The sequence below is a fragment of the Sprattus sprattus genome (genome assembly GCF_963457725.1).
Source record: "Sprattus sprattus genome assembly, chromosome: 9".
Taxonomy (NCBI): Eukaryota; Metazoa; Chordata; class Actinopteri; order Clupeiformes; family Clupeidae; genus Sprattus; species Sprattus sprattus.
Window position 1 is genome coordinate 2,952,413 of NC_137928.1, and position 24,864 is coordinate 2,977,276.

General features: G+C 41.9%; 2 protein-coding genes across 2 annotated transcripts in view; both read right to left on the reverse strand.

Moving 5' to 3' along the window:
• The window catches only part of LOC308369978 (protein NLRC3-like), a gene marked incomplete at both ends in the record, with an annotated part of 13,533 nt that extends 12,404 nt beyond the window's left edge, over positions 1-1,129 (reverse strand). Inside the window, one exon of the mRNA XM_080844537.1 lies at positions 1,086-1,129. Within this exon, the coding sequence (XP_080700663.1) occupies positions 1,086-1,129 (44 nt within the window). The remainder of the gene's footprint in view (positions 1-1,085) is intronic.
• Positions 1,130-5,753: 4,624 nt separating this feature from the next.
• The window catches only part of LOC308369979 (uncharacterized protein), a gene marked incomplete at its 3' end in the record, with an annotated part of 40,811 nt that continues 21,700 nt past the window's right edge, over positions 5,754-24,864 (reverse strand). The window contains exons 11-17 of the mRNA XM_080844538.1: positions 18,338-18,454; positions 14,872-16,761; positions 14,227-14,403; positions 12,560-12,736; positions 8,628-8,719; positions 6,464-6,614; positions 5,754-5,793 (exon numbers count right to left, since the gene is read on the reverse strand). Of these exons, the coding sequence (XP_080700664.1) occupies positions 5,754-5,793; positions 6,464-6,614; positions 8,628-8,719; positions 12,560-12,736; positions 14,227-14,403; positions 14,872-16,761; positions 18,338-18,454 (2,644 nt within the window). The remainder of the gene's footprint in view (positions 5,794-6,463; positions 6,615-8,627; positions 8,720-12,559; positions 12,737-14,226; positions 14,404-14,871; positions 16,762-18,337; positions 18,455-24,864) is intronic.

The following is a 24,864-nucleotide window of genomic DNA, read 5'->3' on the forward strand; positions in this document are numbered from 1 at the left end:
CACTTTTTCTATTTTGTTTCTTGATTGTTACAAATACAAAATTGTTCAAGTGACCCAAATTATTTTCACCTGTAGGGGTGTCAACATTGTAAGGAACACCACTTGAGACCTTTAGCAAAGTCTGGGGAAATTGGTCGGGACATAATTTCATACCTATTGGTTTTTATCAGCTGAGCTAAAAGTGGTCTAAAACTATAGATGGGTTAGCATTTTTAGAGATTCAGTTGGATTCAATTTCATTCTGCTTGCAGCTACAGACATAACCAGAACACAACCCTGCCAAATATTTGATTGAGAAAAATGGCCATTACATAAAACAAATGTTCTCATCTCTGATTGGTCCAGTTACTACACACTCCTGCTCTACTGTGGGTTGGGTTCTACTTTCTGATAGGCCAAAAAATGAAAACCAAACATTCAGGTATCTGTCATCCAATCAGCTTTAATTGCCAGGCAGATTCCCACACACACACACACACAGATACAGTACATGTTGTTGTTATTTCTATCATCATTATTAATTTTATTGTAATCATCATAACATTTGTAATCATTGTAGTGGCACTCTGTTTGTTTGGGTCTTCTACACCACTTTCAGTTCAGTTCTTGAAAACTATGAATTGGCACGCGTGAAACAAGTAAAACTTCAATAAAAAATGTTTACGAGACAAAAGTAGAAATACATGATTACACGGTCAAAAAATTATGTCACTTCCAATATCTGAGCTAAAAATCTAAACTAAAAGTTCCATACGCAGGTATTAAACTGACCGTCATCTGATTTAAACTGTACCGCCATCTGATTTTTTAAATCTTTTTAAACTAAATAATTATAGTGATGAAATCATGAATTTGACTCTTACAATCATCATTATTGTTTTTATTACTATTATCATTTTTTTATGGTGATGGTGTGAAATGAGAAAAGGCTTCAATGCCTTTTATTACCATTTACATTGTTTTACTATGAAATATTTGTAACACTATTTACTAAACAAACAAATATACACGTAAATAAACAAACAATACATGTCAATATATTATTATGACTGTTGTTGTTGTTGTTGTTGTTGTTGTTGTCTTACCCCAGAGGCTCATCATCATGGTTCTCTTCTTCACTGGAACTCATTTTGGGGCAAATACACCCCTTTTCCTGGGATATCCCTCTCCTGGTATTATACTGGAGAATGGGAGAGAGAGACAGACAGACACAGAGTGTCACCAAAAATAAGAAATTCTAAGGTCCTTGCACTGGATCCCAGTTAGATACAGAACTGAACACAAAGTATAACTTACTGTCTATGGTCTTATGTTGAACAGTACTGTATATTTATGAAATGATTGCTGAATATAAACCTGTCAGGTCTCTAAGATCTACAGAAGCTGGCCAGCTAGTGGTGCCCAGAGTTGAAACTAAACAGGGTGAGATGGCATTTAGCCGTTATGCTGCCCATTGCTGGAACCAGCTCCCCATGGGGATCAGATCTGCCCCAACTCTAACTTGTTTTAAAAAGAAGCTCACAACTGCCATATTTTCCACTGCCTTCAATGAATCAGTTGGCTTTATTGTTGTTTTTGTAATACCTTGTGATAGCATGTCTTCAGCTCCTCACCAATCAGAGATCATGCACTGATGCATGCCTTTAGCTCCTCACCAATCAGAGATCATGCACTGATGCATGTCTTCAGCTCCTCACCAATCAGAGATCATGAACTGATGCATGTGTTTGTCTCCTCACCAATCAGAGATCATGAACTGATGCATGTGTTTGTCTCCTCACCAATCAGAGATCATGCACTGATGCATGTCTTCAGCTCCTCACCAATCAGAGATCATGAACTGATGCATGTGTTTGTCTCCTCACCAATCAGAGATCATGAACTGATGCATGTGTTTGTCTCCTCACCAATCAGAGATCATGAACTGATGCATGTGTTTGTCTCCTCACCAATCAGAGATCATGAACTGATGCATGTGTTTGTCTCCTCACCAATCAGAGATCATGAACTGATGCATGTGTTTGTCTCCTCACCAATCAGAGATCATGCACTGATGCATGTCTTCAGCTCCTGACACCATACAACTGGTATAGAACAACATACACACACACACTCTCTCTCTCTCGCTCTCTCTTACACACACACACACACACACACACTCTATCTCTCTCTCACACACACACACACATCTCTAGACATCTATCTATCAGTAATGAGCATCAAGACTCAAACCAATGCCCTATCTAGTGGAGAGAGTTCACTGAAATAATGCCCTTTTAAAATAACGTGGCAGTGTCACTGTGTGTGTGTGTGTGTGTGTGTGTTTGCCTGTCTGTGTCACATTACACACTATGCCCACTTACTCTATCCTGCTCTCTCTCCCTCTCTCTCAATCACACTCACAGAAACATATATAGGCCACTCACACTTAAAGGCTGAACTATTTACACACAACTATACCTGAGACAAACCAACACACACACAACAGTATAACTACTTTAGATGATTTCCTTTCATGTTTGCTCTCTACTGCACTCTAGTGGACAGGGACTACTAGTGCACTACCTGCCCTTTCCCCTACTCTGGCTTGTGTATGTCTGTGGAGTTGTGGCAGCTCTCTCTGGTTTGTGCTCCTTGTGAGTCTGTTGAATCTGTGGTGTTCATGCAGCTCTTATGCAGTGTGTTTCAAAAACCAAATAAAGAAAAATCAAACATGAACACATTCAACATTGATGGCTATGTCATGGCTAGTCATGAACATAATACAGCATCTGGACAATCACATTCACATATTCTGATATCACCATGGGCCAAGTCACATAGTCATACAGCATTGTTATTTAACTTCCATTGATAGCAGAAGAAGAATCTTCTAAGATCTTCTATTAGTGAAAACGTAATCTGGCCTTGTAAAACCATAGTCTATTTCAGCTTGACATGTAGAAAAACAGGTCCTTGATAAACTGGTTTAACCTGAAGACAGGTTGAATATTACTAAATGTTCAGACTCTCACAAGTAAACATGCATAACCATAAAAACACATCCACCAACATATAAAATTACATACAAATACAAATAAACTGATTTTTCCATGTATCATAAAATACATACCCATACACACACTGAGGCATAGACACACAGAGATACAGACACACACACACACACACACATACACACACACATACATGGAGAGAGAACGCCATGAATAAGTCATAAAGTGCATCTTAATCCCCAAATGATCTCACCTGTTTATTTGTCAAGTGTTATTTCTCTCTAAAACACACAGTCCTTCTCCTTCTTTGTCTCATAGATCCGGAACATTGTCAGACATTTTGGGAGAGTATCCAGCCGAACACTGTGTGCCTTCAGACTGAGTCTGTAACTTACTGTTTCTCAAACAGGTTCTGAAATACCTCCTCTCTACCCGTGACTTCATCCATACTCACCTAAATGTGGTGTGTTTGTGTGTGTGTGTGTGTGTTTGTGTGTGTGTGTGTGTGTGTGTGTGCGCACGTGTGTGTGTGTGTTACTTCCTCTTTCTCAAACAGGTTCTGAATTACCTCCACTCTACCTGTGACACTTGAATGTGCTGTGTTTGTGTTTATGTGTGTGTGTCTGAGAGTGTTTGTGTATGAGTGTGTGTGTGTGTGTTTGTGTCTCTGTGTGTATGTGTGTGTGTGTTTGAGTGTGTGTGTGTGTGTGTGTGTGCATGCTTGTGTGTTTGTGTGTGTGAATGTGTGTGTGTGAGTGTTTGCGTGTGTGTGTGCAGGGGCGGTTTTAGCAAAATGGAGGCAAAGAACAATGTTGAGCCCCCCCCCATCCCAAAAAAAGAGAAATCGTTTTAATGTTATGTGGAACTGACATTTATTGTGAGTATATGACTAACAATTAAACAGTTGTAAATTATTGGAATTATGAGGTTTTGAGTGCAGTGTTTTAGTAGTGTAACTTTTGTATTACTTTATCAAAACAATGTTACTTGTTACATTTGATTAATGCTTTATAGTTCTGTTTCTGAATGTTTTCAACTTATACTTCCATATTTGTACAGGTCCTGTTTTAACCATTTCAATTCTCTCTCTATCTGTTAATTTGTCACGCCATAATAATGGGTCTTCACTAATCACTATATCATCACCAGTGAAGCACATGTATGAGTGCAGACAGAGATGCTCCAGTGTATGGGTGTGTGTGTGTGGGTGTGTGTGTGTGTGTATGTTTGTGTGTGATCATGTTATGTGTCCAATTCTCAGGGGGGGCAATTTTTTGGATAATGATTAAGGGGACCCATTCGGTAGGTACATTAAGTTAGCTGATTAACTAATACAGCAATGCCATTTTGTACACCATTGGCAGCACACAACAGTAATATTCCCCCTCTTGCTACATAGTTACAGGTGGAAAGCTATGGAAGAAAGTTGCATCCAGAAGCCTTCATAAGCCAACATGTTGTGGCTCTTAAATGATCACACTTTTTCATTATCCACATGTCTCAAATGTTTAATGATGGAACATAGCCTAACAGGACACATGACACATGTGCAGTAACAACATAAAGAAGCGGGCAACATATAAGTCAAAACCGACAATATTTATTAACTGATCTTGAAAATGTTGGCTTACAAAAGCAAAATAAGTCATCACATAAAAAATAATTCAGTGTAAGTGCAAGAAGCGAACGGTGAAACACACAGTGAAACCTAGGAAAAGTGACAGTGCTATATAGAAAAACAGACGGCATTAGCCACTTCACAACTACGATTTTCTTTTGTTCCAATTCTTGGATGTAGGATTTCCCTCCCTTTGTAGAAACCTGGAATGGAAAGATTTGGTCTAGAAAGTCCTAACTGTTGATGTCAATGTATCTTCTTTGGAACGCCGACCTTAAAGGACTGAACAGGAGCCATCTTGACAGAATATGCCTCTGTAAAAGCTGTATGACATCCTTATAGGCTTTTAGGTCAATTACTTATGACACGACATGGAGGGGCAAGCCCTCCCGGAAGCAATAGAGAATGCATTGAGAGCTCTGTTTTATGAAAAGTGGGAGTGGTCTGGGGCGATTCTCATTCTTCATCAGCTTAAGTGACAAGAAACAGCAGGAGGACATCATCATCTAGTTTACACCTTAGACTTCACTTATGTTATGACCACAACTGAAGGACATCATCAACTAGTTCACACCTTACTGACGCCTCGCTCACTCACCACTCACTCACTCACTCACTCACTCACTCACTCACTCACTCACTCACTCACTCACTCACTCACTCACTCACTCACTCACTCACTCACTCACTCACTCACTCACTCACTCACTCACTCACTCACTCACTCACTCACCTCACTCACTCACCTCACCTCACCTCACTCACTCACTCACTCACTCACTCACTCACTCACTCACTCACTCACTCACTCACTCACTCACTCACTCACTCACTCACTCACTCACTCACTCACTCACTCACTCACTCACCTCACTCACTCACTCACTCACTCACTCACTCACTCACTCACTCACTCACTCACTCACTCACTCACTCACTCACTCACTCACTCACTCACTCACTCACTCACTCACTCACTCACCTCACTCACCTCACTCACCCACTCACTCACTCACTCACTCAGGAGAGATGCTGATGTGTGTGTGCTGGATCCCACACTGTCTTCATGAGCTTCTGGACCACAGACCACATGGATCACCATTCCCCTTCCCAGCTGTAGGATAAAGGATAAGACATGATCATCAATCAGTGTCCATGACAACCGTCTCCCAGAGACCCAGACTGCATGAGAGACAGAGAGTTACTGCATGAGAGACAGAGGGTTGCTGTATTCTGCCATCAGTAACATCAGCCATGATAAACACATTCACACATTAGACACACTGCAGCAGAAACAGTAAGGGTGGAGCTAGAAAGTCCAAAACCACTGGTCCAATCAGAAGATTGTCACCCTGACCGTGGGCATGGGAGCCTGAGACACACTAAGATAATATAGTATTATTACTCATACTGTAGTTACTGTGTTGTGAGTTAATGACTGGAGTCATTTCAGAAACATAAGATGGACAGACAAACAGAAAGAATGAACAAAAGAAAGAAAGAAACATTGAGGAAAAATAGGCATGAAAAGAAAAAGAGGTGGGGGAAAGGACTGAGAGTGACAGACAGAGATGTGGGCCAAAGGTCACAAACAAACAAACATGATGAGTAAAGGATGACAAATAACCAAAGGATGAGATGAGATGTAAGGCAGCCCTGAGCTGTGAGACAGAAAAAGAAAGGGACAAGAACAAGGGAGAGAGAAGGATGAAAGACAGATGAGCAAAAGCAGAGGACCACAGAAGAAACAGACAGAAGAGAGAAAATCTGGGAAACATAAAATAAAAGTCATGCATCCATGTTGGGTCTCATGTTATAAAGACCTGAGTGAGATGGTTAAATATTTACTCACTCTAATTCCTCCAGTGTATAGTGGGGGTCCTTTACTAGAGCAGAGAACTGCTCAACATCTGATGCACTCAGGTTGTTTTGCATCAGGTTCAGCTGTATAAGACTTGAGGAGTGTGAGGTCAGGGCAGAGGCCAGAGAGGAACAGCCCTTCTCTGTCAGGTTACAGATATTCAGCCTGGGAGAAACATCATGATACACCTGAATTTTAGTCATCAATCCTCTATGCCCTCCCACACACACTCAGGGATATACATTCACACACACACACACACACAGATGTACAGTGCATTTAGGTCTAGATACAACTGAGGCTCTGCTTCATTCAACCACTAAATAAAGCACCAACACACTGTAAAGTTGCTCACATACTTTAGCTGTCTGCTCCTTTACTAGTAAAACACTGTGATGTAATTGTCATACATATACACATCCACCTGAGTCCTGACATCTTAAGACAGAGTGTGTCAATGTGTGTGAGTTAAAGAGAGAGAGAGAGAGAGACACACACACACACACACACACACACACACAAACACACACACACACACAAACCCACCCAGACACACAAACACACACACCCCCACACATGTGAAAGGCGCGCCGTACCATAGGAAACAATGGTTTTGCTAGGGTCACGTTTTTAGAAACGCGTTTGGTGTGTTTTAACCCTTAGGAGTCCAAAAACAGGCAAGGCAAAAACATCAAAACATCATATAACAGAAGCACGGTAGAGATTGAACACACTAAAGCACACAGCTGGACAGGACCGAATTTCTCACCGTACAAAACTGAAGAACCAACACGGGACAAAGGACAGACTGAACAGAACTGAATAGCCTCCTCGATCATATGGTAGATAGAGTAAAGATAGACTTAATCTGGGACGTTTATGTTTCCAAATAAAGTTGGTAAAAAGTTTCTTGATTTGAACAAGGATGAAAAAATAAAGTAAAACAAAAAGCCCCCAACCTACCCTCCCATCCCACACTTGTAACTAACGATAAAGCGAGTTATGGTCCAGTCAAAATGACACGGGTCATAATTCAAAAAGGGTCATACAAACAAACACACGACACACCTTGGGATACTCACACAACCACACACACACACAGGGGCACCAACACACACACTCAGGGGATATCTGAGTATCCTCTATACACACTGATAAACACACACACACACGCACGCACCCAGACATATGCAGCCTAGGTGCTCCTGAAGCTCTGCCTCATATAACCACAAAGGGGAAACATCACCAACATACATACAATTAATTATTTCATTAAGCTAAAATTACCTCACAAATATTAGTATTACACCTACACACACACACACACAATTATTCTTACTGTAGTTTCTCCAGTTTGCAGTTCTGATGACAAAGAGCAGAACATAAAAGTTCCACTCCTGAGTCTCCCAGCAGAAAATTGTGACCTAGGTTCAGCTGTGTGAGACTTGAGGAGTGTGAGGTCAGGGCAGAGGTCAGATAGGAACAGCTCTTCTCTGTCAGGTTACAGTAACTCAGCCTGGGAGAAACATCATGATACATCTGATTATTAATCATCAATCCTCTATCCCCCCACACACTCAGGGAAACAAACACACACACACACACACTCAGGAATACACATACACACTGATAAACACACACACACACACACACACACACACACACACTCAGGAATACACATAGACACTGATAAACACACACAAACACACACACACACACACACAAAGAGACACACACAAACTCAGGGATGCACGCACACACACAGACACACAAACATCAACACACACACACACACACACACACACACACACACACTCAGGGATACACAATGAATTAAACTTAAAATACCTTCATAATATTAGTTTTTTACTTACCCACACACTCACACACACACAAACACACACAAACACAGGGAAATAAACACTCACACTCACACTCACACACGCACACACACACACACACACACAGCCTATGTGCTCCTGAAGCTCTGTCTCATGTATTCACCAAAGGAAAAAAACACCAACATACAAACACACACACATACAAACAAATACTACATGAAATTATGCTTACTCTAGTTCCTCCAGTTTGCAGTTCTGATGAGAAAGAGCAGAACATAAAAGTTCCACTCCTGAGTCTCCCAGCTTATTGTTACCCAGTTCCAGCTGTGTGAGACTTGAGGAGTGTGAGGTCAGGGCAGAGGCCAGATAGGAACAGCTCTTCTCAGTCAGCTCACAGTTATCCAGCCTGGAAGAAACATCATGATACATCTGAATATTAATCATTATTCCTCTACTCTCACACTCAAACACACAGAGGTCAGATAGAAACAGCTCTTCTCTGTCAGGTCACAGCTATCCAGCCTAGGAGAAACCTTGATCAATCCTCTATCCCCCCACACACTCAGGGATACACACACACACACACACACACACACACACACACACACACACACACACAGGGATACACACACAGACACACAGAGACACACAAACACACTCAGGGATACACACAGGGATACACACACACACACTCACACTCACACTCACACTCACACTCAACTATGCTTACTGTAGTTTCTCCAGTTTGCAGTTTTGATGACAAAGAGCAGAACATAATATTTTCACTCCCGAGTCCATCAGCTCATTGCCGGCCAGGTCCAGCTGTTTGAGTCTTGAGGAGTGTGAGGTCAGGGCAGAGGCCAGATAGGAACAGCTCTTCTCTGTCAGGGTACAATAAACCAGCCTGGGAGAAACATCATGATACATTTGAATATTAATCATCAACCTTCTATCCCCCCCCCCCATCCCCCAAACACACACACAGACACACACACACACACACACACACACACACACACACACACACACACAAAGTGGCACAAACACACTCAGGGATACAAAACCTGTAGCTCTGTCTCTTATAACCACCAAGCGAAAACACACAAACATACATACAATTAATGGAACTAAAAATACCTTTATAATATTAGTATTTCACTTATCCACACACACACACACCTACAATCACACACACACACACTCACACATGTACACACACACAAAGGGGCACAAACACGCACACTAGGGATGCAACGGTACAGTGTGGCCACGGTTCGGTTTGTATCACGGTTTTTGGGCCACGGTTACGGTTCGGTTTCGATATATCAATATTATCCTGCCGCTAACACGCATTAGGTTATATTTGTCTTTTCTATTTCAAGTCAACAAGGTGCTTCTACTCACACTTGCAGAGACAATGCAAGATGCAATTAAATGTAAAAAGGGCACATATTAAGTAAAATCACAAAATGTATTCTAAACAAGGAACACTATTCTGGCCTTCTGTCAAAAACAGGCAATATTAAATATAGTAAAGTGCAGTATACTGTAAAGTAATGTGAAATGTAAACATTGACATTATTCAATAAACTCAAACAACAAACATTGTCATTCACACACTTAAACCCTAGAAAATACTTAACTGTTATAAATACACCCTTAAAGAACAACAGAACAAACCTTCTCTCTCCTAGTCTCTTCGTACAGTTCTGGAATTATTTTGCTGCTGAAATGCGTGCGGGAGGGGATATTAAAACGAGGATCAATGTCAATGGTCTTTATCATGTGACGGTGCCTAAAACTACTGAATAGGGCTGCATGTCTTTCCCTATGAAGACGTCCATTGAGTTGGTTATTGCCTTGTGTTTTTCGGAATTATAAGCATATTGTTGCTGAAATGCTGCAGCAATGGATGGTTGTGTTTTCGGCGACAAACCGTGCTGCTCCACTTAGAGTTACAGCCGGGTGATGACGGGGCAAGTGGCTCAACATGTTGGATGTACCTGTGGAGTAGGCGATCGTAGGAAAGCAATGCTTGCACACCGTGCTTTGCTTGCTGACGATCTTTTTCCCTTTGTCATCATACTCCACACTGAACCCAAAATGTTCCCATACAGCTGATTTGTAAGATGACGGTGCCTCTTCAAATTTTCTTTTCTCCGTTTCTTGTTGACTCGCCATGATCGTGCTGCAACAGGGAAAGTTTTGTTTCTCCTCACATGGATCTCCAGCGTCTGCCTTCAGAGCGCTGATTGGCTCTTGGGAAAGTCAGTACAATTCTGATTGGTTGTTGCATGGTTGTGGAGCGCAGAACTCATCCCCTGGGTCCCAAGCAGTCACGCTATCGCCCAATACATGCGTGCATTCATTATAGCCACATATTAAATTAAAAGTTTAATGTCACCCATACCGTAATATCGCGGTTCACCTGGGTCAACCGAACCGAACAGGGCGAACCGAACGGTTCGCTAAAATACCGAAAACCGTTGCATCCCTAACGCACACACAGACTCAGGGATACACACACACAGGAGAACCAACGCACACACACTCAGGGATACAAACCTGTAGCTCTGTCTCTTATAACCACCAAGGGAAAAAACCCAAACATACATACAATTAATGAAACTAAAAATACCTTTATAATATTAGTATTTCACTTATCCACACACACACACACCTACTATCACACACACACACACACACACACACACACACACACACAAACACATACTATATGAAATTATGCTTACTGTAGTTTATCCAGTTTGCAGTTTTGATGAGTAAGACCAGAACATAAAAGTTTCACTCCTGAGTCTCCCAGCAGCCTATTTTCCGTCAGGTCCAGTTGTGTGAGTCTTGAGGAGTGTGAGGTCAGGGCAGAGGCCAGATAGGAACAGCTCTTCTTTGCCAGCTTACAGTTAAACAGCCTGGGAGAAACATCATGATACATCTGAATATTAATCACCAATTCTCTATCCCCTCCACACACTCAGGGATACACACACACAAACATGGATATACACACACACATAGGGACACCAACACACAAACACTCAGGGATACAAACACACACACAATCATGGGGAAAAAACTCACACACACAAACACTAAACACTCAGAGATACACATACAGACTGCTAGACACACACACACAAATAGGGACACAAACATTCACACACACACGCACACACACACACACACACACACACACACACACACACACACACACACACACACACACAGAGAGACAGAGAGAGAGAGGTACGGCCTAGATATTTTTAAAGATCTGTCTCATTTAACCACCAAAGGAAGAAAAACCAACATACATGTAATTCATTAATCTAAAAATACCTTTATAATATTAGTATTTCACTTTCTCTCAACACCCCCACACACGCACTCAGGGATACACACACACATACACAGCCTAGGTGCTCCTGATGCTCTGTCTCATATAACGACCAAAGGTACCCACATACATTAACTAAACTAAAAATACCTTTATAATGTTAGTATTTAACTTACCCACACACTCACTGTGTTTTTTCCTTTGGTGGTTATGTAAGGCAGAGCTACAGGAGCACCTAGGCTGTACACACACACACACTACATGAAATGATGCTTACTTTAGTTCCTCCAGTTGGCAGTTTTGATGACAAAGAGCAGAACATAAAAGTTTCACTCCTGAGTCTCCCATCAGCTCATTGTTAGTAAGGTCCAGCTGTGTGAGACTTGAGGAGTGTGAGGTCAGGGCAGAGGCCAGATAGGAACAGCTCTTCTCTGGCAGGTCACATCCTTCCAGCCTGAGAGAAACATCATGATACATCTGAATACAATCAGGGATACACACACACACACACACACACACACACACACACACACACACATACAAAGGTACACAAACACACACACAAACACACTCAGGGATACACACACACACACACAAGGATAGACAAACACACACACACACACACACACACACACACACAAACGCGCACACACACAAACACACACACACACACACACACACGCACACGCACACAGGGACACAAACACTTAGGGATAAACACACAGAGACGGATATATACAGCATAGATGCTCCTGAAGCTGTCTCATATAACCACCAAAGGAAGAAACCACCCACATACATAAAATTAATTCAACTAAAAACCCCCCCCACACACACTCTCTCACACACACACACACACACACACACACACACACTACATGATATAACGCTTACTGTAGTTTCTCAAGTTTGCAGTTTTGATGAGAAAGAGCAGAACATAAAGGTTCGATTCCTGAGTCTCCCAGCAGCTTATTGCCCCCCAGGTTTAACTGTGTGAGTCTTGAGGAGTGTGAGGTCAGGGCAGAGACCATACAGGAACAGCTCTTCTCTGTCAGGTTACAGTCATACAGCCTGGAAGAAACATCATGACACATCTGATATTAATTACCAATCCTCTATCACCCCCAAACACAATCAGGGATACAAATACACACATACACTAGGACACTCAAGCCAGCAGACACATTTAGCCTGGAAGAAACAACATGATACACCTGAACAACAGACGGGACCAGTGTCCTACAGGGCTCAGGGGTTAGTGGTGGTGTGTTGCTGCCCTATAAGGCCACTTAAGGGTGGAGCAGAACAGTGTTCATTAGCATTGCAAAAGCATCGTGATTAAGCCAGTTTGGATCCAAAAGCACATGCCAGCCATCCCAGCCATCTGGGTAAGTTCTAGCATTCACACCATAACTCAAAGAAACAGGAGTTGGACTGGAAATATATAATATCGACAAATATCTTTACAAACTTAAGCCTAGAGTTAAGTAACCCATAGAAAGTTGTAGTGTGCTGTTTAGTGTTTGACCTTCAATCCATATTAGACTGATGTGAGGTATGAACTGCAGTCAGGAGTGTTTGCTCTACACTTAGTTTAGGATAAATGTTCTCTTATCAGGGCAGTTAATTTACCAGGAACAAAGTCAACTATTTAATAATGTGCTGTGTACTGACTAGGGTTGCAAAGTGGTGGAACATTTTCGGAAACTTTTAATGGCTTTAACTTAAGCTCGGGAATTTTGAAAATTTTGATATTTTTTTGTTGCCAAAGTTTGCCTATAACAGGGAACTAGTTGATAACCAGACCAAGCAAGCCTAGCTCAGCTGGACCCTAAATGCAGCTAGTTGGGAAGATTGTCTGCCAGAAACGTAAACCTATGATTTTCTGTTGTTTTTGAACGTCTCTGTCATTACCAAGCATATCAATTACTTGTTACACTAAAGCCTTGTTCATTTATATACCAAGTGTATTTGTATACAGTAGACTTAGTTTTTACAGCAGTGAGAGTTAGATGAATGTATGTCCACACAAAAGTACACCATCACCTTGATTACTCGTGGCTGTTGGGGTTCATTAAAAAAGCGTTTTGCGTTTGGCGACTAAAGGCTGAGCAATACAAACGTCATTCAAAACTCTTAAAAACACTCGTGTGTATATTTGCAAAGGATGTAGCTAGCTATTGTAAACCAAATTGACAGAATTAAGTGATTAATGTTTTATTTTTATTTCAACCTGATATGACCGAGAAAACACGCTGTATCCATTATCGATTGACAACGCAAACAGGTGACTGTATAGTCCACAGGAACAAAAATGTCTAGCTGGCAAGTGGCTAACGTTAACAATTCTAGATCTTGCGCATGATCTTGGTTAAAAACACAACCCTATTCAACGCTGCATTCCTCCATCACCAGGATTCAAAGAAAAAAAACACAAACATACAATTCATTAAACTAAGAATGTCTTTATAATATTAGTATTCCCCTTATTCACACACACACACACACACACACACAAACGCCTACAAACACACATTCATACTATATTAAATGATGCTTACAGTAGTTTCTCCATTTTGCAGTTTTGATGACAAAGAGCAGAACATAAAAGTTCCACTCCTGAGTCTCCCAGCAGCTCATTGCTGCCCAGGTCCAGCTGTGTGAGACTTGAGGAGTGTGAGGTCAGTGCAGAGGCCAGATAGGAACAGCTCTTCTCTGTCAGGTCACATTGATACAGACTGGGAGAAACATCATGATACATCTGAATATTAATCATCGATCATCTATTCCCCCACACACACTCAGGGATACACACACACACACACACACACACACACACAGGGATACATACATGCAGGGACACACACAAAAACACGGATATACATACATGCAGGGACACACACAAAAACACGGATATACACACACAAATAAGGACACCAACACACACGAACACACACACACACACACACACACACACACACACACACACACACAAACACTCACACTGGGGAACAAACTCAAAAAACAAACACAATAACACTCAGGGATACAAACTGATAAACACAAACAAACAAACACATACACACACACACACACACACACACACACACACACACACACACACACACACACACAAACACAAGCCCGAGCACAAACACAAGCACGAGCACACACACACAATCACACACACACAGTGTTTTACTCACTCAGCTGATGTGGAAGATGTGACCACTGGCAGCAGCTTCTTAAGAACTTCGTCAGGACTGAGGAGTTGAGTCAGATCTTCCTCTGGTGTCTTCATGTACTTCTGCAGGTCAAACTCATCCAGTTGCTGTTCTGAAGTCTTAAACTCAAATCTCCTAGTCCTCCAATCTTCTGGTAAGAGCATGTCTACAGACAGAGTTCCTGAGCTCCTGCCAATGACCTCCACTACAGCATGGTGATTCAGCTCATTCAGACAGTAGAACAGGTTGATCCTACTGTCTGATTCATCATCTTGGTCTCTGATCATCTGTTTGACATATTTGACTGTTTGCTCTGAGCTCTGTGACTGGCTTCTTGTCTGGGGCAGCAGGTGTCTTAAGAGATTCTGATTGGACTCCAGTGAGAGGCCCAGAAGATAGCGGAGGAAAAGGTCCAGGTGTCCATTCTTACTCTGTAAGGCCAGATCCACTGCAGTCTTGTGTAGGTCATGTAGTGTTGCAGCTCTGAACAGAGCAGAGAGCTGAGAGGTTTGCTGATGGTCAGGCATGTTTCTCTCTCTGTTGCTGAAACAGAGGAACACATATAAAGCTGCAAGAAACTCCTGAATGCTCAGATGCACAAAACTGAACACCTTCCCCTGGTACAGCCCAGACTCCTCTCTGAAGATCTGAGTGCACACTCCTGAGTAGACTGATGCTTCTGTGACATCAATGCCACACTCCCTCACGTCTGCCTCATAGAAGATCAGATGGCCCTTCTCCAGCTGTTGGAAAGCCAGTTTCCCCATTTTGAAAATCATCTCTTTGTCTCTCTCTTTTCTCTCTGTGTACTTTTCATTTGTTATGCTTGTCTGAATGATCAGGAAGTGTGTGTACATTTGAGTGAGAGTCTTTGGCATTTCTACACTCCCTGATTCATCTGATGTTTTCTCCACAACAGTGGCAGTAATCCAGGAGAAGACTGGAATGTGGCACATTATGTAGAGGCTCCTGGATGACTTCAGGTGTGTGATGGTTCTGCTAGCCAGGTTCTCATCACTGATTTTCTTCCTGAAGTACTCCTCTTTCTGTGGGTCACTGAATCCCCTTATTTCTGTCACCTGGTCCACATACTCAGGAGGGATCTGATTGGCTGCTGCTGGTCGGGTGGTGACCCAGAGGAGAGCAGAGGGAAGCAGATTCCCCTTGATGAGGTTTGTCAGCAGCACATCCACTGAGGCTGGCTCTGTCACATCACAACACATTGGGTTGGAGTCGAAATCTAGAGGAAGTCGACACTCATCCAGACCATCAAAGATGAACATGACTCTCAGCTCTGAACCGGTGAAGATCCTTGGATCTGTAATTTCGGGGGAAAAATGCTGAATAAGCTCCACTAGACTGAGTTTATTCTCCTTCATCAGGTTCAGCTCTCTGAAGGGGAGAGGAAATATGAAGTGGACATCTTGATTCTCTTTCCCTTCAGCCCAGTCCAGAATGAACTTCTGCACAGAGACTGTTTTTCCAATGCCAGCCACTCCCTTTGTCAGTACTGTTCTGATGGGTTTGTCTTGTCCAGATGAGGGTTTAAAGATGTCTATGATGTATTTGAATGGTGCACCACACCCTTCTTTCCTGCGGTCACCTTCCAGTAAGGGTTTAAAGATGTCACTGCAGTTGATTGGTGTGTCTCGTGCTGCTTCTCTCCAGGATGCTCTCTCTATCTGTCTGACCTCATGTTCATCATTGTCCTCTTCTCCTCCCTCCTCTGTGATGTAGAGCTCTGTATAGATCTTACTGAGGGGTGTGGGGTTTCCCTGCTTTGTGATTCCCTCAGTCAGACACTGAAACCTCTTCTGAAGATGGGATTTGTGGATCTGCTGCATTTCCACATTTACTGGACCATGTTGATATCTGTGTGTGAAACCAAGTACAAATATTTCATAACTTGTTTACTGTAATTTCAGTTTGCACAGCACAATCAGTTTAACTTTAGTCTTTGCACACCACTATCAGTCCAGCAGGAATGTAGTCTATATAACTGTCACTCTGTCTGAAGAGTTTCCCCCTAATGTAGTCTATATAACTGCCACTCTGTCTGAAGAGTTTCCCCCTAATGTAGTCTATATAACTGCCACTCTGTCTGAAGAGTTTCCCCCTAATGTAGTCTATATAACTGCCACTCTGTCTGAAGAGTTTCCCCCTAATGTAGTCTATATAACTGCCACTCTGTCTGAAGAGTTTCCCCCTAATGTAGTCTATATACCTGTCACTCTGTCTGAAGAGTTTCCCCCTAATGTAGTCTATATAACTGCCACTCTGTCTGAAGAGTTTCCCCCTAATGTAGTCTATATAACTGCCACTCTGTCTGAAGAGTTTCCCCCTAATGTAGTCTATATAACTGCCACTCTGTCTGAAGAGTTTCCCCCTAATGTAGTCTATATAACTGCCACTCTGTCTGAAGAGTTTCCCCCTAATGTAGTCTATATAACTATCACTCTGTCTAAAGACTTTTATATAAACTACCCTCGGCACTCTGTCCCCCTAATGCTCTTCTCTCATGTGATTGCTGATGAATTGACTTGCTTCATATTTCCTCTGTCTGACTGCAGTCGTTCTCTCTCACTCACTACATTTCAACTGCTGACACAGGAGGGCTGCTGGATTTGTGCTAATTTGAAATTTACTGAAATGGTTCAACTAGCATGAATGAGAAGTAAAATAACTGTATTTTACACACACACGCACACGCACACGCACACGCACACGCACACACACTCTCTCACTCACACCCGTACACACACGTGGACACACATGAGTGCACACACATGTACACACACACACAACAAACACATCTGAAGTATTTGTAAAACAAAACAAAAAACACAAAAAGGTGAAAATGACCCAAATCCCATTTTGTCTGCAATACTTTGCCATAACATGCTATGAAGTTTTAAAGAATATTACTGATTAAATGGATAATATCTATACATCTAATATATATATATCTAATTTGATTTCAAATGTTTCCAAAGTGTCACATTAAAGATTTTATTTAACTCTATTAATTTACTTATGAAGCCTTTTTGATTTGAACAGCAAAGTTAGACATGACAGGTCGGCCACAGGTCTGTCTCACACTGCCACCCTCTGACAATATGGTGGTACTGCAATGATCAATACCACATTTAGAAAGGCCTACAAAATGGACTGAAATGGTTCAAGAGGTCAGAACCCTTTGGGGGGCTTAGGCTTGTGGCAATGTGAAGGCTCATTAACGAACATCATCATTAATCAATTTTGTCCATCCCCTTTAATATCTAGATATTATATACAAGATATTTAGAAATATCTATAACTTCCCATCTCATATACATATCTAGAACACAAAAAAAAACAAGTAAAACACATTTGGTACACTTTACAGGTGTACTTCAAATAACTGTATGGATGATTGTATTTCCTGTGGAAAGTCCTCATTACTACTCACCTCTGACCAGCAGGAACACCTCCTTCTGCTAAGGGAAGTGGATGATCCATGGACTTGTCACTCTTCATTGACACACAGCTTGGTACAGGAGAGGGTGATCTCTTCTGCAGGATGTGGCTGTTTCATAGAAACACAGAGAAACACAGAGAAACACACACACACACACACACACACACACACACACACACACACACCAACACACACACACACCAACACAAACACATTCTGATTATTGATATGTTGGATTTTCTCGAGGTATTCTGATGAAGTGCTTTTCAAGATTATTCTTTTCTCCATGCATTCACATGTGACTTTTCTATTTTGTTTCCTCATTGTTGTGTGATGTGTGGTAGTATTTGTTAATTGTATGTAGTCTGGGACAGTTATGAAAACTCTATGTAAACCAAATACTAAACTGTTTAAATTACCCAAATCGTTATTCAACTGTAGGGATGTAGACATTTTAAGGAACAGCTCTGTTTGATTGAACGCCACTTGAGACCTTTAGCAAAGTCTGGGAAAGTTGGTCGTGACAAAATTGTCGTACCTATTGGTGTTTATCGGCTGAATTAAAAGTGGTCTTAAACTATAGATGGGTTAGCATTTTTAGAGATTCAGCTGGATTCAGTTTCAGTCTGCTCGCAACTACTGACGCAACCGTGCCAAAAATCTGAATGAGACAAATGGCCATTACACACACAGCATAAATAAATCCATCAGGACGACATTATTTTCACTGCTTATGTCTGCTACACAAACACACACACACACCTTCATCATGAGAAACATTCCTTTCACTGCTCCTGTCTGCTAATTACCCACACAGACCCAGTTTTCAGTTTTTTTGAAGGAGTCACTTCTATGTCTTCCCTCATAGTTATATAATGAACACACACACCAGCCAGGGTTGCTGATAGCTTCACTACTGAGACAAATTAAATGATGTAGAATAAAAACTAGAGCCATGATCTTACTGTCCAGTCAAAGAGTCTCCCCCTCGAAAGTTGATTATTCAATATGGAATCGTGGACACACAGAAATACACACTTCCATAATCAAAGGTGTGTAGACAAGGCTTACATAACACACACACACACACACACACACACACACACACGCCCATCAGGAGAACATTTATCTCACTGATCCTGTCTGCTAAATCACAAACACAGCATAAATCCTAGAGTCATAATCTTACCGTCCAGTCGTAGAATCATCCCTCTTCATTGACACACAGGTTGGGGTTGGGGAGTTTGACCTCTTGTAAGAGATATATCCCCCCATCCTAGAGAAGAGGAGGAGAACTTCCATTAGGAGAACATTGCTCACTGCTCATGTCTACTAAACACACACACACACTACACTACTGAGACTAGAGCCATGGTCTTACGAGTCTCCCCCTCCAAAATTGATTATCTGACCTGAATACAAATCATTTTGTGAGTGGGGTGGTAATGGGCGAAATAAGCTCCACCCCACCACAAGGTCGAAGTCATGGCAACAGATCACAGTGATCGCCTGAATGAGAATAGACATTCTACGGATTGTGACATACTGCTTTTTGCTATATAGTAAGGCAGTATGAATATTCGGTTAGGTCTACAAGATTGCAGATTTTTTTACATTTGTGAGAACAGTAGATCTAGCTGCTATCACAAGATGCTGTGCAATGTGAGCTGTCAGTCTACAAAGAGGGAACTCCCATCTCTATGACTGAATGTCTGCTGGATTGGTAGAGATCATACTGCCATATATCCAACTCTGTCCAAGCTAAAGAAACACTACTTGGATGTGCCTGCTAATCGTCTCCCCAGCGAGAGGGTGTTTTCTGCCGCTGACAACAACGGGGCTAAATGGGGCTTAAGCCTCAGGGCTGGCAGGCTGGCAGGACCCTGGTTGACACAGGAAGTAGGCCCAGATCAGTGCGGTGTACATTTGTAGCCTTTTCGTTGTTCATGTGTGGGAGTGACCGGTAGCTTGTCTACATACAGCTGAACAACAGACGGGTCCAGTGTCCTACAGGGTTCAGGGGTTAGTGGTGGTGTGTTGCTGCCCTAAGGCCACGTAAGGGTGGAGAACAGTGTTCATTAACATTGCAAAAGCATTAAGCATTCACACCATAACTCAAAGAAACTAGAACAGAACACAAATATATCAGCTGTATTTCACACACACTCCCAAGCATGCATGCATACACTCACTCACACACTCACTCACCTCACACCCTAACCCTGGCGTCTCACTCTGACTGCGGAGCGGATCAAAGGAGGAGGTGCAGGGGAGGAGGCCTTATCTCCAGCACTCCCTACCTGAGAACTCTCTACTACTGCTGTATATGTAAGTCATAGGCTATCAATGACAAAGTGAACCAAAAATGCAGCTTTAACAAACACCTTTATCCAAAGACCAACTTGCTTTGCCCAGAAATTGAACCCAGGTCATCTAATTGCTATTCACCTCGCAAATGTAACAATATGCTTGCCATGTTGTCTAGTGCGTGTATGTGTGGGGAAGGCACACAGACTTTCACAGACATCAATCTTTGACCTCACAGATTTCAGCTGTGTTAACAGGTCTGCAGGACCTGCACTCTCTCTTCCCTCTGTTGCTGTTCCTCTAGATCAGGGTTGTCAAACTCAAATACACAGAGGGCCGAAATAAAAAAAAAATTCAAAGTCGAGGGCTGGACAGTTCATTGTGCGACTTGCAGTATTTGTGGTGCGTTCGACATACCAGCGGACGCAGCACACGAGGTCTGATAGATAGATTAATAGGAGATAGATGGATACTTTATTAATCCTGAGGGAAAATTAGGCAAGGCAAATGAAATTTCACCGTTGCTCATTCAAATCAATGGAACTTTTTGTAACATTCTGAGGAGCTGGCGGGCCAGATTAAATGGCTTGTCGGGCCTGATCAGTCCCGCGGGCCTTTTGTTTTGACACATGTGCTCAGTTATGTACTGAGACCTGCATAATGCTAGCGAATGAAGGGTGAGAAATATCTTGGTTACTCAAAATCACCCATGGGTTCACACCTGTTACCACTAATGTTGGCCAACATAATACACCTGAGTCCTCAGAACCCCTTTCATTCACCGTTGCAAAATATTGAAAATAACGTGGAATCAATGCTAAACTATGATAACATAACATTGACTTGAATGATATTTGAATTTTGAATTTAAGGGTGAGAAGCCCCCCCCCCCCGCTATATTTCAAAGCAATTTGGCTTTGTATGAGCGTAGTCGACCGAGATATCTTCTGTCTCGTTGTTTGAAGCATTCCTTTTAGCTCTGGCATTGGTCTCCCATTATTGATAAATAGTTATCTAGCTGATGTTATAGTCTACTTGATTGATTCAACTGTTAAAATTATAATGGTAAAAAAGGTAGAATCCCTCAGGGTGCCTGTGCAACTTCGTATGAAAGATTTCATATTCACAAGTTCATAGTGCATATTCACACCTATTAACATGACTTCATCACAAGCTAGCAGCATGTGTGTACTTAGCTATGTGTAAATAAAGGACGCTGATATGAAAAACAACCAGTAGTCACTGTGCAAACTGCCAATTGAATAGTGATTTAATAGGCTCTATCATAGTCTACTATAATAATGATTTAATATAGTAGATGAATTTGGAAAATAAAACAAATACAAAGTGTATAGAAATATCTTGGTTATTCAAAATCACCCATGGGTTCACCCTTCACAGTTGTAATTCAAACCTGTTACCACTAATGTTGGCCAACATAATACACCTTAGTCCCCAGAACCCCTTTCATTCACCGTTGCAAAATATTGAAAATAACGTGTATGGAATCAATGCTAAACTATGATAACATAACATTGACTTGAATGATATTCAGAATTTAGAATTTAAATAATGTAACCTCACAGCAAATTAACAGCAGTCACAAAATAAAATAGACTATAAATGTAACTGACCAGTGTCCTCTCACCTAATAGTCGTTTTAAACTTAAATGGTTTCAGTCCAAACAATAGGAATAATCAGTTCCTTTAAAAGTTTTACGATTCAGTCCAGAGCAAAATACTTAAATCTCGTCAGACTCAGTCCACAGGAAAAACGGCAAGTATCAAAGCAAATAGGCTAGCCAAAACTGTATTGGTCCTAGCATGTGAGAAAGTGACAAATCAACTAACAAAAGTTTAATTCCGGGTGGAGTTATCTTTCTCCGTCGCATTCGCGAGTAACACAATGGTTTCTCTCCACTGAAGCTTGTTGTTAAATAACACAAATAATAAAGTCAGGTTTAAATAATAAAGTCAGATTACTTCACCTCAAGTCTTCCCTTCAGTTTTAACTCGGTCGCTGGAGCGCTGGAGCAGTCTCTGGTTGGCAGGGCACTGTCGAACTCAGCAGCGGGACAGATCCAAGAACAGCGAACACACCCCAAAGGCAAAAAGGCAATCACTTTCCGTCGCTAATTTAAAACTATATTGAGCATTAAACTTTATCTCTCACTCTTCCAATTCTGCAGTCAGGCAGCTGCAGTCACGTTCTCAACGTTCACCGGTCTCTGACTTCTTCCTGTTTAGTTTCACCTGTATTCCAACGGCTCATTGGCTGCTGACTACACGTATAAGAAAATAGTATAAAAGATAAAGAGGAAGAACAATACAGGTGTAAATCTTTTACCTGCTACACTAACATACTGTTACTTGAAGTAACAGTATGTTACTTACTTCACATAAAGGCAGGAGCGTGCACTTGTCTGCCACTTGTCTGACTCACATGAACATTACCCCATCCATTAGTCACCCACCACACCACACCTGTATGACTCACATGGACATTTCCCCACCCATTAGGCCTACACCACACCGCTTGTCTACATGAAAACACACTTTTGTGCGACTTTGTCACACTGACAGGAATACCGCCATAGGTCGCCCAGGCCTAACGATGTTTATGGCTTAAGGGTACTTGGAAAAATATAAAGCAAGGGACAGTGCAGATGAGATGACATCAAAACACTATTAGCATAATTTATCCGCCCCTTGCTAAAACCCAGAAAAGATTTCTTAGGGGTCATACAATGTGTTCTAAATGTAGACTAAGAAGGTTTTAGTGGTAAATTAAAAATCTTATTCATGTGTTTGACGGCACCCCTATACTGTGGTCTCTGCGTACCCATTTTGGGAAAGCCTGTCCTAAAGGGCATGTTGTAAGGGAGACTGTAGGGTCACTACAAGTTATGTTCCAGACTGGGACCGGTTCTCCCTATTGAAAGAGTCCTTCATTGTGTTTTCTTACCTTGAAGGGCACCTTTTCCAATTGGAAGGGCAGCCATAGGGATTATCAAGCTTAGATCATTGGAAGGGCACCTAAAGATCCTAGCCAAGACAAAACCATCCTACCACGTGGTAATAGTTTACAAGGTTGATTGGGGAGAATGGGACATATAGAGGAAAAGGGGGGAGACTCTTGGCTAGCGATGGTAATCGACTGTGAACATCATGAGAATAATATAAAGTGTTTATATGTTTTAAATATAGGCGTGTCCCAGGCCTTAGTGTTTGTATGTTTTAAATATAGACTAGTGGCAGGCCTATTTGTTTTAGATATAGGTAAGTGGTAGGCAGGGATGGCACGGGGGGGGGGGTTTGGGGGGGGGGGGGGGGGGGGTTATGGCTCCCCGGGCAACTGCCATCTGCCCTCCTCGACTCAAGCTGCCCCACCGAGGGAGAAATAAAAAAGTTTTAAAATAGTATAACGGCTGCAGAATTTCATGTAGGCCTAGATTTTTTAAATCGCCACCCGAAATATTTCCTATGGCAGCCTATGGTCACAGTTTATGGCCACGGTTGTCTTGAGTGACTTAATCGATGCGCAACTGCTTGGATGTAGTAAGAAAGGGTGAGAGAGAGAGAAGCAGCTAATGGAGTAAGCAAAGGGGAGCACATCTTTGCAGAGTTGGTTACAAAGAAGCAAACCAGCAAGTGAGACAGAGACATTGCATTGTGATAAAGATGACAATGTGTAGGCTGATTAATGAATGTGAAACAGGCTCATATTTTTTGCCTACTAATGGCAATTTATTAGTGTGCTTGCCTGAAGGGAAGCACAGTATTGTTCTTCATAAGTTTTTCCCAGTCCAGGTGGGGATACTGTCCCTAGAGGTCAGGTGGGGGTATTGCACCCTAGAGGCCAGGTGGGGGTATTGCACCCTAGAGGCCAGGTGGGGGTATTGCACCCTAGAGGCCAGGTGGGGGTATTGCACCCTAGAGGTCAGGTGGGGGTATTGCACCCTAGAGGCCAGGTGGGGGTATTGCACCATGCATTAGCAACTTTAAAAATATCATCAAACAACTTCTATGATCATGTGTTTATGGATAGGGATAATCAGTATGTGACACTAAATGGTACATAAGATATTAAAGATTACTTTTACAAATTCAGATTCACAACATTAAATATAGCCACATATTTTTCACAGGTGAGCTGACAATCCAGCTTCCTGGAATACCTAAACCTGTCCCAAACAAAAACAATCCCATCT